We start from the raw sequence: 12,867 nt of genomic DNA on the forward strand, positions 1-12,867 counted from the left end.
ACCATTTTGGTCAGCAGCCAATACACTTTCCAATTTGTTTCGGGGGCTATGGGAGCAAACTGGGGTATATGGGAATAAACTCACAGAAGCACAAGGAGAACATACAGACCAGGTACAAATCTAGGGTCCCATTGTTGCTGTCACATCTATACGAGGATTCAGTTTGGGACACTGTTCTGGTTGCTAAACAAATTGTCCCATCAAAGTATAAAACAACCTAAAATGAAGAAAAGGGCCATCGAAAGTAAAACTAAATACAATAGACCCCCTGAAAACAGGACTGTGCCTGCCATAGGGCAGGGTGAGCACCTTACATGGGACGGCAGTTCTGGACAGTGTCATTGCCGCCTTTGGCTGATGTTGTGGTGTCCCAGTGTCAGGAGATGGTCTGTCAGCTATGCATACCCATTACCCCTGACGTCCCACCCCACAGCATATAGCACCAGAACGCTGCCAGACAGGCTTCTGTAAGGCTTAGACAATATTCAAGTATTAACAGAATGTGTTTAAGCAAAATAATTTATCATTCTTCCATTTTCTTTTTCAGCGGCCTTTTGAAGAAGCCAAGCTGTAAAACAAAGAAGAAAAACATGTATTATATATCATTTCAGTAAACAATGTATTTAATAATTGTTTATTGATTGAGTTTTACAAACGGAATCACGTCACCATGAACATGCCCACTTCATTCCGGGAGAATGGGCAGGTATGTAAATGAGTCTTACATTTGAATCTATTATTTCCCATTGCATTTGTACAAATGGCAATGGGCACAAGCCCTGAGACCTTTGTATCGTACTGCCCTTGAATATGGCATATATCAAGAATGCCTTTGGATATGATTCTACAGTGGCAAACGCAGGATTTCTAGAAGGGGGTTTCCAAATGCTTGATTTTAGAGTGAGTGTGGGCAGTCCATGAAGAGGGCATAATTAGTACTTAACCAGCTTTAATATGCGCCATACAAAGTGCGTTATGTGTCATAATTCCAGCATATACAGGGCCAGCGATCACAGTAAGCTATTAAATGCAGCAGTAGGGCCATCCTGCCTGAGCTGGATGTTTTTATTTTCGATGTGGGCACCATTCCAGACTATTGGAGCATGTCCGGGAGCTGGGAGGAGCAGCAGAACCTAGCACTGCCCTGGACATATATGTACATATTGGGCTCTATAGCAGTGCATCCCTTACAGTGCATGTTTTCCAGATCTCCTAGTTGGTGCACAGGTTGGCTGATACATGTTAAACGATCCACAGGTGGTGCTAATTATTTCATTTGTGATACTGAGAAGAACATGCAGCACTAGTAAAATTCTATTATATTACTATTTCTATTGTAGTCATGGTGTTTTCTGGGGAGGGGGGTTTCCAGGCAGACAGAAACCCCCCCTGCGTTTGCCTATGTTCTATATATCTATATATGTATAGTTTCACTGTTGCGCTGTTTCAGTAGAAGGGTTGCTGTATCTTACACCATGCAATTACATATTTTGTATTCATCAATTCATGGAGAGGGCGATGTCAATGTTTTCTGACCCATTGGACAATGTGTACGATTAGTGTTTTGCATTTAAATGTGTTCATTACTTTACATCTGTGTGATTAGAATATTTTTATTGAAACTGTTTTATCCCTGCACTGTGTTATGGCTGGCGAATGCTGATCAGCTTCAAAACATGTTGCCATCATGATTGACATCAGACCTTTAATAGATCACAAGTGCAGTAGCTCCGCCGTCTATATAATTAGCTGTTCCTCCTCCGACAGGCGAATGGCTCCGGCTGCAGCAGACCCTAAGGGACGGCGGAGGACCACTAATCAGGTGCTGGGAAAGGGGGTTATTTATTAAGCAGGGTTAGAGTGGGAAGGTGGGACGGGCAGATCGGGGGTGGGGTAGGACGGAGCAGGAGGTGGACTAAGCTGACCCGGCATACGCATTATTATATTGTATTATATTATGTGAAGTGCTGATGGGGTGGATAATGGTGGGAGCCACGATGCTACATGTACATACTGTGGTTGCTTCAGAGTCACACCGCAGATGCAGCCACAATGCATGCCCATAAATAAATGGGGATCTCTGTTTGTGCTCAGACTTCATCTACGCGGCTGCACCCCCTGCCTATCTCTCCGTTTCTGTAGTGGTAATCACTATCAGCGTGCATCTCACCAGCCCTTTCTTTGGTGCAAGTGATACATCTGTAATCAGCCGGATCTCTGCGTGCGCTCACCTCTGAACAGCCCGCAATGCTGTCTATATGCCCACAACACGTCCACTGAACTTATCCTACTTGCAAACATTGCCACCCAGGTACAGCTACTCTGACACGTGATACGGCTGGGATGCATACAGTCCTGAATCCCCAATAGTCGCAGCGTATGCTGGGCTGTATAGAGCATGCCGGGTGCAAATGATACCAAGAGCAGTCAGCAAAACGGACCAGCGTGCAACTCTGAATGAGCCCCGCTGTGCATAGAGTCTGATTTTACTGTGATCACAGTGACAATTCCCAGCAATACTTACTTTCCACATTGCAAATATGATGAGGGCCAGAATGAGAAGTCCAATAATTATACTTAATGGGATGACCCAGAATGGCACCTGGCTGCGCTCCAGCTCTTTAGATATCTTAATCATTGTCTGCAATGTAATAAAATCAAACACTCAATGAACATAAAACTTCTCATAATGTAAAAGCTGCAAAATGTAGTACATACAGAACATACCGTATGGATGGATATTTTATACATATTTTGATTAGGATAAATTAAGAGTTTTTTTTCGCATTAAGGGGTAGATGTATTGAGCCTTGGAGAGAGATAAAGTGGAAAGAGATGAAGTACCAACCAAACAGCTCCTAAGACCGTGTACACAGAACGACATGTAACCCAGCCAACTCGACGCACGATAAAAGGATATATTGGGCGGCCATACATACTGCACGATACAGTGTATAACAGCGCGATATACTCTTCCATCCTGCATTCACCCGACTGTGGTCATCAACATCATCGCCCCATCTGACGTACAGCACATCACATGGGACGACACCGCTGAAAATGCACGTGAATGCACGATTGACGGTACACACTGAGCGATATCGACAATATATCATTTGGATCCGCATCAGAATGATATATCCTTCAATATATCTGATGTGTAGCCGGCCTAACTATCGTTTTACAGGCTGTATTTGAAAAATCGCAGTTAGGAGGTGATCGGTTGGTACTTTACCTCTCTCCAAGGCTCCGTACATCTCCCCACAAGACTTTATTTAATGTACAAATATGATTTGGGATTTATGGAAGTCCCCCATGTATATAGATTTTACAGTCTTGCATAAAATACTTAAGGTAATCAGCCACTGTGGTCAGTTAGAACCTTCCGTGTGTGTGTATGTATGTGGTTCTTATTTTACTTGTTTCACTTGAAATTTGCAGTGTTATTAGATTCCAAGTCCATGACGTCACCGGCAGCCCCGGTAATTACAGATATGTTGTTAGCATTGTTAGAGCTGTAGGGTGCCTGCCTGCGGGGTCCAGAGGGAGTTCTGGCAGCACTGAAGCAGCGTTTATGGCCACTGGGTGCCGTTACAGGGCACTATGCTTTATACGGTGGCACCACTCCCACACTCCTAGTTATGGCACTGGATGGTATCAGAAATATAACTGTCCTAGGGGCGTGGTCTGGTAGGAATCAGATGCAGATGTGCCTTTACAGAGCTCCTGACTGGCACCTACGAAATCCCAGTCCCTCCATTCTCTACCCGCTCCTGATGACTCACACCCGACCCTGCTGACTCCCTGCCACCTCCCTGTCCTGGGTGTTGTGACCCTCAGAATCGGGGGATATCTCCTATGCCCCTGCCGGGTTGAGGCCCACACATTATCCTGAAGTCGACTAAACTTTGTCTCCCTACTTAAAGAAGGAAAAGATGTGAAGACCTCGGTTCAAGCCCTTCACTCACTGAAAACCGATTTTGCAGAAATTGGTGGCAGAACTGACCAACTTGAGAGAGGAGTAGAGGAGGTGGGTGTCATTCCAGCACTCTTTCGAGACTGACTTCCATCAAATGCGTCAAGACATCTCCCAGTTACAGGAAGACCATGAAGATCAAGACAATAGGGCGCGGAGGAATAATTTAAGAATTTGGGGGATCTCGGAGGAGGTTGAACAAGCGCATCTTGAATTTTACCTTAAACGTCTCTTTACCAAGCTTTCTCCTGAGACCCTCGAGGATCACCTCCTTTTGGATTGTGCCCTACATCCTCGCTCACAACATACCTCCCAACCCAGAGATGTAATTCTCAGAATGCATTACTTTACTGTGAAGGAAGCAGTCATGAGGGAAGCTTGACGGCTTGACTCTGTATCCTTTGATAATTCCACCCTACAAATCTTCCAAAACATCTCTCCCATCAGATTAGCTAAACGCAGAGATTTTAGATCCATTACTTCCTTGCTTCGCCAGAACGGCATCAAATATCGGTGGGGGTTTCCCCTTTCGTATCCTGGTTTGGCATCAGGGAAAAATGCTCGCTGCCAGATCTTCCGATGAGGCTCAATCTTTGCTCTCTAAACTGGGTATCCACTAGGGACACAGTGATTCTTCTACAACACCTGCACTCCCACAGAGACAGAAAAAGACTCCTCCCAAACTGGAATGGACCACTGTCCCCTCCTCACAGGCCTCCTCAGTCCTACCTCCTGTGACTTGACTTCCAACCCCAAGTTTCTCTTTTGTTTCATATATTAATCTTTGGTGATACAACGACCTTCACTGGTCATCATTTTTGCCCAATTAATTTTCTGTACACTCTAAATTTACTATGATATGTTTATCAATGTTATCTCAGGGTGCCTTCTCCCCATGTTTGTTATTATGTTCTTGCGAGTTGGTTTTATTTTATTTTTAGCTCTCATTGGGCTTCTCCTGATTTTCTAGTATTGATTCGTGAGATTGCCCCGCTGTATAGTTTAATCTATTTTACTATTCCAAGGATAGTTTTAAGCATATTTTTCGATTACTATACATGTTTTGTTTTTTTGGCTGTATTTGTCAGACTAATATATATATATATATATATATATATATATATATATATATATATAGTTTTTTTTTTGTTTCTCAGGTTTTTTTTTTAATTTCCTTACCTTTTTGCTCCGCTTGCCCTGTAGTATTGTTTTTTTTTCTAATTTTTTCCCTTGGGTTTCCCAGGAGGGATAGATCCCCGACTTGTCCCTACCTCCACTGTGATGTCTTTTTTTAATGCCTCGCCGGGCCCCTCCAGGGCTTTCAGCCCACCAGCTGACCTAGGTGTCTTTCAGACACGTAGTACCCATCCCTTTTGTCAGTGTCACTGGTCCTGGCCTATTTTGCCAGACGGCCAACCGACCCCTCTCTTTCCCCCTTTTTCCCTCTATTTTCCCTTATCTTTTTCCCCTTTTGATCACGACATATACAGGTTTCTATTTTTTATATTTATGCATGTTGCTTTTACCGGTTGCCCATGGGTCTCCGTGTTCTCTCTTTTAATGTAAAAGGGCTCAACAGCCCCCAAAAACATGGGAAACTCTTTACTACTCTTAAGCTTCATAGAGCCAACCTGGTTTTCCTTCAAGAAACCCACTTTTTGTACAATTCCTACCCTGAATTACGCTGTAAGCCATATCCAGATACTTATCATGCCTGTGATTATGACGCTAAAAAACTTGGTGTAGCAATCTTATTTGTTCACCATCTCACTTTTGAACCTATCAACACCCATAATGATAATGAAGGCCGCTTCCTAATATTAGTTGGGAAGCTTAATATACACTAGTAAATGCTTATGCCCATAATCAAGACCAAAATAAATTTTTTGCCAAGTTAGACTTTCTTCCTACTCGAGTGCGTCAAGGGGAACTCATTGTCACTGCCGATTTTAATGCTGTTCTTAGCACCACTTTGAACCGTTCTGCTTCTGCTGCCTCAGCATCTTCCTCATCGGCTTCCCAACATTTAAGTCTCTCCTCCATTCCATGAAGTCCCAGCTCCTGTGTGATTCTTGGAGAATGAAGGAACCTTCCGCCCGCAATTGTAAGTTTTTTTTCTTCACCCCACAACTCGTACTTGTGAGGTTCTGGTTTTGTTGTGGACCCGGGGTGGTGATAGGAGCAGACACAGAAGCAGATTTAAATGAAAAAGTGGAACTTTTAATAAGTGACTTGTTAGACATGGGAATGGCAAAAGAAAAAGTACAGGTATAGCACTAAAGTGCACTTGATAACTGTAGTGGAGTAAATGTGAGAATGTCCAGATAGTGACAGGCAGGAACAGTCCAGTAAGCAGGTATGGTGAGCTGAAATGAAATGCAGGCAGAGGTGATGAAGTCCAGCTGGGTGTAAGTGGAGGCAAGGTGCAGGGAGACAGCAGGCTCAGGCAGGGGAAAGGTAAATGGAGGGTGCAGGGTAAGTCCAGCGGGTTGGAGCAGGCAAGGTAACAGGCTAGGTAGCGTTTCCAAGGAGGCAGGTAAAGCACAGGAACTCTCCCTCAGCTGTAGCTGAGAAATACGTTGCACTGGCAAGGAAGGAAGGCTCTGGACCTTCCTAAATACCAAGTGCCACGCTATGACTGGCTGGAGAGAGCACATGACCCACCAGGATTGGACAACTGAATCACATGGACGGAGGCAAGATGGCGGCGCCCATGCCGAGCGGAACGGAAATACCATCAGGCCTCACCAGCCCTTAGTGACAATGTGCCTGCACAGAACCACGCGCAGCCAATGCCCCTTGCCAAACACCAGCGCCGCCGCCAGACACCTCCCGCCACAGTGACCTCACAGGTATTACCCATTGACCACCATGCCGAGAAACCCTGGCCGTGACAGTACTCCCGTATTGATATGATCCTGCTCAAGCACGAGCTTGCTTTCAATCTCCACTCGGCCCTTATTCACCAGCTTATTTGGTCTGACCACTCCCCTATATCTTGTGATATTTGGGTTTACTCTCTCGTCCTCGCCCTATGACGTGGCGTCTAAATGACTCCCTAATACACAATCCTGAGACAATATCCCGACTACGGGCACAAATTTCTTATTATTTAAATGATACTCCAGATACCTCTAGATTTACCCTATCGGTGGCACATAAAACAGTCTTGAGGGGGCACTTGATCAGCGTGGCCTCCAAAAACAAAAAGAATCTCTCACCCAGATTAATAAACTATCCATCAAACTTCACTCTTTGGAATCGCAACATAAATTATCTCCTGATCCTACTATCTTGTCGGAACTCAGAATGGGTAAGGGCTCTATTTATTATCATTATTTTTACTAAAATAAAGTGAAAAAGGGTGTTTTCACACCCTTTTCACATTATTTTAGTTTCACCTAAAGTTACTAAAGGGCAATTGGAGTAGAATTCGTAAAATTCTACTCTGACCCTTAAGTATCACTTATTTTTAGTAATCAGATAGCATTTCCCATAATTGTAATGGGAAATACGATCTGTGTGCATGTTACTAAAAATAAATTGTGAAAAAAATACTTGGGGAGGCCCTGTGATAATAATGCCACCTGGAGGTGGCGTTATCCAGGGTCTCCCCCCGGTTATCGGACTCCTGCTCCACTCTAACAGGCAGAACAGAGTCCGGAGCCGGCCTCAGTGATCAGCTGTGTGGTCTAAACAGACCACACGCTGATACACTGCATAAAAATAAAGATTTACTTACCTGAGTCCAGGACCGGAGTTCGGGGCTCCGGTGATGTCCTCCCTCTGGTCAGCTGGTCTCCCATCCTGCACTGCGGCCCGGTCATCAGGTGACCGGGTCCCAGTGCAGTATGGGATGTCAGCTGACCAGAGCCATGGAGGACATCACCAGAGCCCGGATCATGCAGGTAAGTACAATTAAGGGAGGGGGGTTGGGGCTGGGAAGGGTCCACGATTGTGGGAGGCAGGGCTTAGCGCCAGGGGGTAGAAGCGGCAGCCGGTCAGCGCATGCGTGGACACTTGTCACGGTATTTTTTGCGAAAATACCGTGATAAGGGTGTGGAGGGGATTCGAGGGACAGAGCTTTATCGCAAGCTCTGTCCCTGCAAGGGATTTTTAGTAAATCCCTGTGAAATTGCCGGTAATATCACGCTACAAACTGCATTCCCAATGCGAGTTGTAGTAAATAGAGCCCTAAATCCGAATTAGATTTGCTTCTCTCCAAACGGGTGGCAAAACACCTTAAATGGCTTCGCCAATCCTTTTATGAGAAAGGGGATAAAGCGGATAAAAATCTTGCATCACGACTTCGATCTGCTAGGACTCATAAAAATATTATCTCGATCCGTGACTCTCACCACCAGCTGGTTCATGATCCTGCGGCCATTAGAACTGCCTTTCAATCCTACTATTCTGATCTGTATAATCCCCCCCCCAACCACTTCATCTCCTCTATCTCATTCTAACTTGATTTCTGATTTTCTTGCTAGTTCTAATTTGCCCAAGTTATCTTCTAGTGCTATAGAACTCCTTAACTCCGAAATATCAGTTGAGGAGATTGAACACACTTTAAAATCTCAAAAAAATGGAAAATCCCCAGCTCCAGATGGATTTACGGCGGCGGCGTATTATAAAAATGTTTTAGACTTACTCGTTCCCCGTCTTCACACTCTTTAATAAGGTTCTTCATGGCGATCCATTCCTTTCTGAAATGCTGGAAGCCAGAATTGTTTTGATTCCCAAGGAAGGCAAAGACCCACTTAACTGTGCTAGCTACAGGTCTATCTCCCTCCTTAATTTAGATTTGAAAATATTTGCTAAAATCTTTGCGAATTGTATGAACCCATTCCTCTCCTCCCTGATTCACTACGACCAAGTGGGATTTATACCAGGTCACCAGGCGAGAGATAACACCAGACGTGCTATTGATCTTATTCATATTTCGAATTCCAGGAGATCCCCTACTATTTTACTCTCTCTAGATGCTGAAAAAGCATTTGATAGGATCTCCTGGGATTTTATGAAAGCCGCTCTTGAAGCTTACGGCATGTCTGGTGATTTTCTCACTGGTCTCCTGGCACTATACTCTACCCCCTCTGCTACAGTCCTGATTAATGGTATTCCCTCAGGCCCAGTCAATATTAGCAATGGTATGAGGCAGGGTTGCCCTTTATCCTCCCTGGTGTTCGCCCTTATAATTGAACCACTGGCCTCCCACATTAGATCCCATCCTGATATTTGGGGGGTTTAAGTTGGTACTTTGGAGCCTAAGATCTCTCTTTTCGCAGACGATATCCTTCTATCCCTGACCCAACCGACAATCTCTCTCCCCAACCTTTTTTCTGTTCTTCGGTTCTATAGCACTGTCTCTGGGTATAAAATCAATTACCCCAAATCAGATGCCATGCTTCTCCATGTTTCCCCGCAAAATGCTGAAAACCTGCAAACTAATTTTAATTTTAAGTGGCAACCCAAAAAGATCAAGTACTTGGGGATTTACTTAACTTCCCACTATGACTCTCTTTTTCGTGAAAATTTTTCACCTCTCCTATCTAAAATGCAGGCCGATTTAAATTCCTGGAATCGTCTTATTATCTCGTGGCTGGGTAGGATCATAGCTATTAAAATGAATATTATACCAAAATGGCTTTATCTTTTTCAGACTCTCCCCGTAACTGTTCCCGCTGTCTTTCTAAGTAATATTCAAAAGGCCCTGGTTCATTTTGTTTGGAATCACAGACCCCCGAGAATTGCGGTTAAAGTTTTGGAAAGGTCAGTTGTAAGAGGTGGGAGAGGTCTACCTAATGTTAAACTTTATTATCTCGCCTCCCATTTCTCTCATATTGTTGCTTCATACTCTCCCCCAGGTTCTACTTCATGGTTGCATATTGAATCTGCCTATACTACTCTCCCAGACTTAAGTTCTTTATGGGGCATACTACCCGCGCACCAACCTTCCGCATCTAAATTACTCCCTACTATTAAATACCTCAAACTCTGGGATCTCTATTCACGTAAAATTAATCTTCTCCGGTATCCCCTCTAACTCCTATCTGGTATAACCCCCTGTTCCCTCCTGGTTTCTCTACTTTGAGGTTCCATAATTGGATTAATGTAGGACTTAGATTCCCCACTGATTTTTTTGACCAAGGTCAATGGTTATCCCTGCCAACATTACAACAAAAACTCCCATCCCATTCGCTATTTCTTACAATCATTACCTCCACTATCTGTCCTCCGTGCCCTTACTCCTTTTGAAAATCTTTGTAGACATTACTCCTTATCTAAAGGTCTAATCTCCCAGATTTATGCTCTTCTTTTTGATGCTACCCTTCCCCTCACAAAACTGCTTGGGAACGAGATCTTGGTTCTCCTCCAGATGCCGAGGCCTGGGATGAAATGAGACTGGGAATAGCCAAAAGTTCTATTGCAAGAGAATGCATATAAAATTTATTCTCCTGAGAGACTTCATAAAATGTTCCCATCCTCTTCACCTGATAGTTGGCGGGGCTGTGGCTGCGGGGGTACTATGGTCCATATCTGGTGGACCTGTCCAATTATTGTCCCATTCTGGGACTTGGTCCATAACCTACTAAATTCCCTTCTGGAAGCTCTGATCTCAAAAGATCCTTGGATATTTTTATTGTGCTACCCACCCCCGAATATTGAAAAATTTTCTAAAAAATTAGCTGCACATATATTAGCAGCGGCAAAATCTCTTATCGCTCTAAACTGTAAAAAGACCTCCCCACCACTCCTCTCTGTACTTAAGAGTCAGATTTGGCATATTGCGACCATGGAGGAGATAATTTATTACCTCCATGATGGAGGGCATGTTTTTACTCACGTTTGGGCTCCCTGGCTGCTTGCTGAGCGCAGTCCCCCTCCTCCTTCTGACAATTTGGTGCATGGACCCATGGGCAACGATTGAGGTTTACCCTCCAGAAGATGTTTGATATGTACTGATTCTCTAGATGATATGTCATGTTCTCCCCCCCCCTTATCTCCCTGCCTCCTGCCCTCTGTTTACCCCCCCCTCTTCTCTACCAAGTATTTTTGAATAGTTTTGTCTGTCTATTATTGTTTAAAAATATGGTCTGTATTGGGTTTTTGTGACCCTTTATTTGTTCTCCTTTTTGTGCTAAATTGTATTCTGATTGACCATTTAAAATAAAGAATTATAAAAAAAAAAAAAAAAAATATATCTGTCCATCCTCCAGCCACAATCAGCTGACATGCCAGGCGGTGTGTTCGGTCAGAGTGTGGGAAAGCCACTCTGTATCGGTTAATACCCCATGTGGAGGTAACGGCAATGAAGTACACTGCATGAATGGAGTGGATTAAAGGATTTTAAAGGATGTTTGTTACAGGCATTGTACTTACCTCATATGTTTCACTCTCACTGTTTAGGACTAACAGCGGATTCTCACTCTTCAGCACAGCACGTAAGACAAGATTCAGACTGTGGATACTGGCCTGCAGAATAGTGTAAATGTTATCTCAGCATTGTAGGAAGTACTGCTCATCCCCCACACCCTGATTTACTACAATCAAATAGTTTGTTAATGAGAGAGGTTTAGGTTTGTACTACAGTAACTTCACTAGGCATGAATTGTTATTAAAGTAAACTAATACAATCCAAAAGGGTGTGGTATGTAAATGTGACTTGACACCAGAATATCGACTTGGGCCCGTATTCAGTTAGAAGCGAAAATCCGCAAAACAGTATTGCCGATTGCGACTTTTCGCCAGCTGGAAACTTATCTCCGTATTCAATTCCATCCGTTTTTCGCGTACTTAGAAAGCCAATATAATGTAATAGGTAAAAAAGATTTGCCTCTGAATAGCAGGAGCAAAGAAGATTATTTTTTTTTTAATTTTGGGGTGCAAAGGTGGGGAAACCTCTCAGAACCCTTGGGACAGCCCTCCAAATGATAACTGTCAAAAAATCCCTAAAAAAAAAGTGAGGGACACCCCAAAAAAGTACTTTGAATTTGGGGTCGAGACAGACGCCGGCATTACCTACCGATTCCGTAACACCCAATGGTGACAAATGTATATAACACATGTAACTTTGACAAGGAAGATGGGCCCCCCTCAGCTCTGGGCCCCATAGCAGCTGCACCCCTTGCACCTACGGTAGTTACTCCCATGGTTACTTATTACATCTAGCATAGTGCAATGTATATACTAGACATAGGCTTAAGGTGTACTACTGTTCATGAATTATCAGATATTAATAAGATTAACAAGATGCTTTAGGATGTGATACAAGCATTTAGGAACAGACAAAGTCAATACATTTGAAGGCAGGCTAAAAGTTGCAAACAGACTCTAACTCCTATAAAAGAACTACAGTATAGAAATGATAGCAACATTAATATTTATATGATGCATATTATGAATTGAAGTATAATACAAAAATGTGTCTTATTGAGATTAGTATGTCTCTTACGTGTGTAAAGTGTGCTCCTGCATTATAGCCATGCATATTTTTATAATTCAGTAAATTGAGAATTAAAAAAAAACGAATACAAAGGAAAATAAAAAAACAGGGTGATTGTGTCTTTAAAAGTGTTATGTAGGCAAAACTAAGGAGAGGCTCTGATTACCTTAATAAACGTTGCTTTCCATATTCTCATTGAGATATTGATTTGAGTATAGTCGGATGGCTCCACAGTGCAGAAGAACGCAGGGCAGTGTATTCTCTTGCAGTCCTGTTATATAACGTCTTATTATTTACATCATATATTTGACGATATACAGAACAAATCAATATATTTTATATATATAAAAATCAATACTTTATATTTTTATGAAATATTTTTAAGCTCATGAAATGCGTAGGTTCACAAGTCAAATACCAAAGTATTAGAGATGAAAAGTTCAGG

General features: G+C 43.1%; 1 protein-coding gene across 1 annotated transcript in view; it reads right to left on the bottom strand.

Moving 5' to 3' along the window:
- Positions 1-482: 482 nt before the first annotated feature.
- The window catches only part of ITGA1 (integrin subunit alpha 1), a 144,344-nt gene continuing 131,959 nt past the window's right edge, over positions 483-12,867 (bottom strand). Inside the window, exons 27-30 of the mRNA XM_088469455.1 lie at positions 12,589-12,693; positions 11,360-11,452; positions 2,525-2,641; positions 483-568 (exon numbers count right to left, since the gene is read on the bottom strand). Of these exons, the coding sequence (XP_088325581.1) occupies positions 524-568; positions 2,525-2,641; positions 11,360-11,452; positions 12,589-12,693 (360 nt within the window). The 3' untranslated portion in view covers positions 483-523. The remainder of the gene's footprint in view (positions 569-2,524; positions 2,642-11,359; positions 11,453-12,588; positions 12,694-12,867) is intronic.

Source organism: Taudactylus pleione, unplaced genomic scaffold, assembly GCF_031769625.1.
Source record: "Taudactylus pleione unplaced genomic scaffold, aTauple2 ptg000092l, whole genome shotgun sequence".
Lineage (NCBI taxonomy): Eukaryota > Metazoa > Chordata > Amphibia > Anura > Myobatrachidae > Taudactylus > Taudactylus pleione.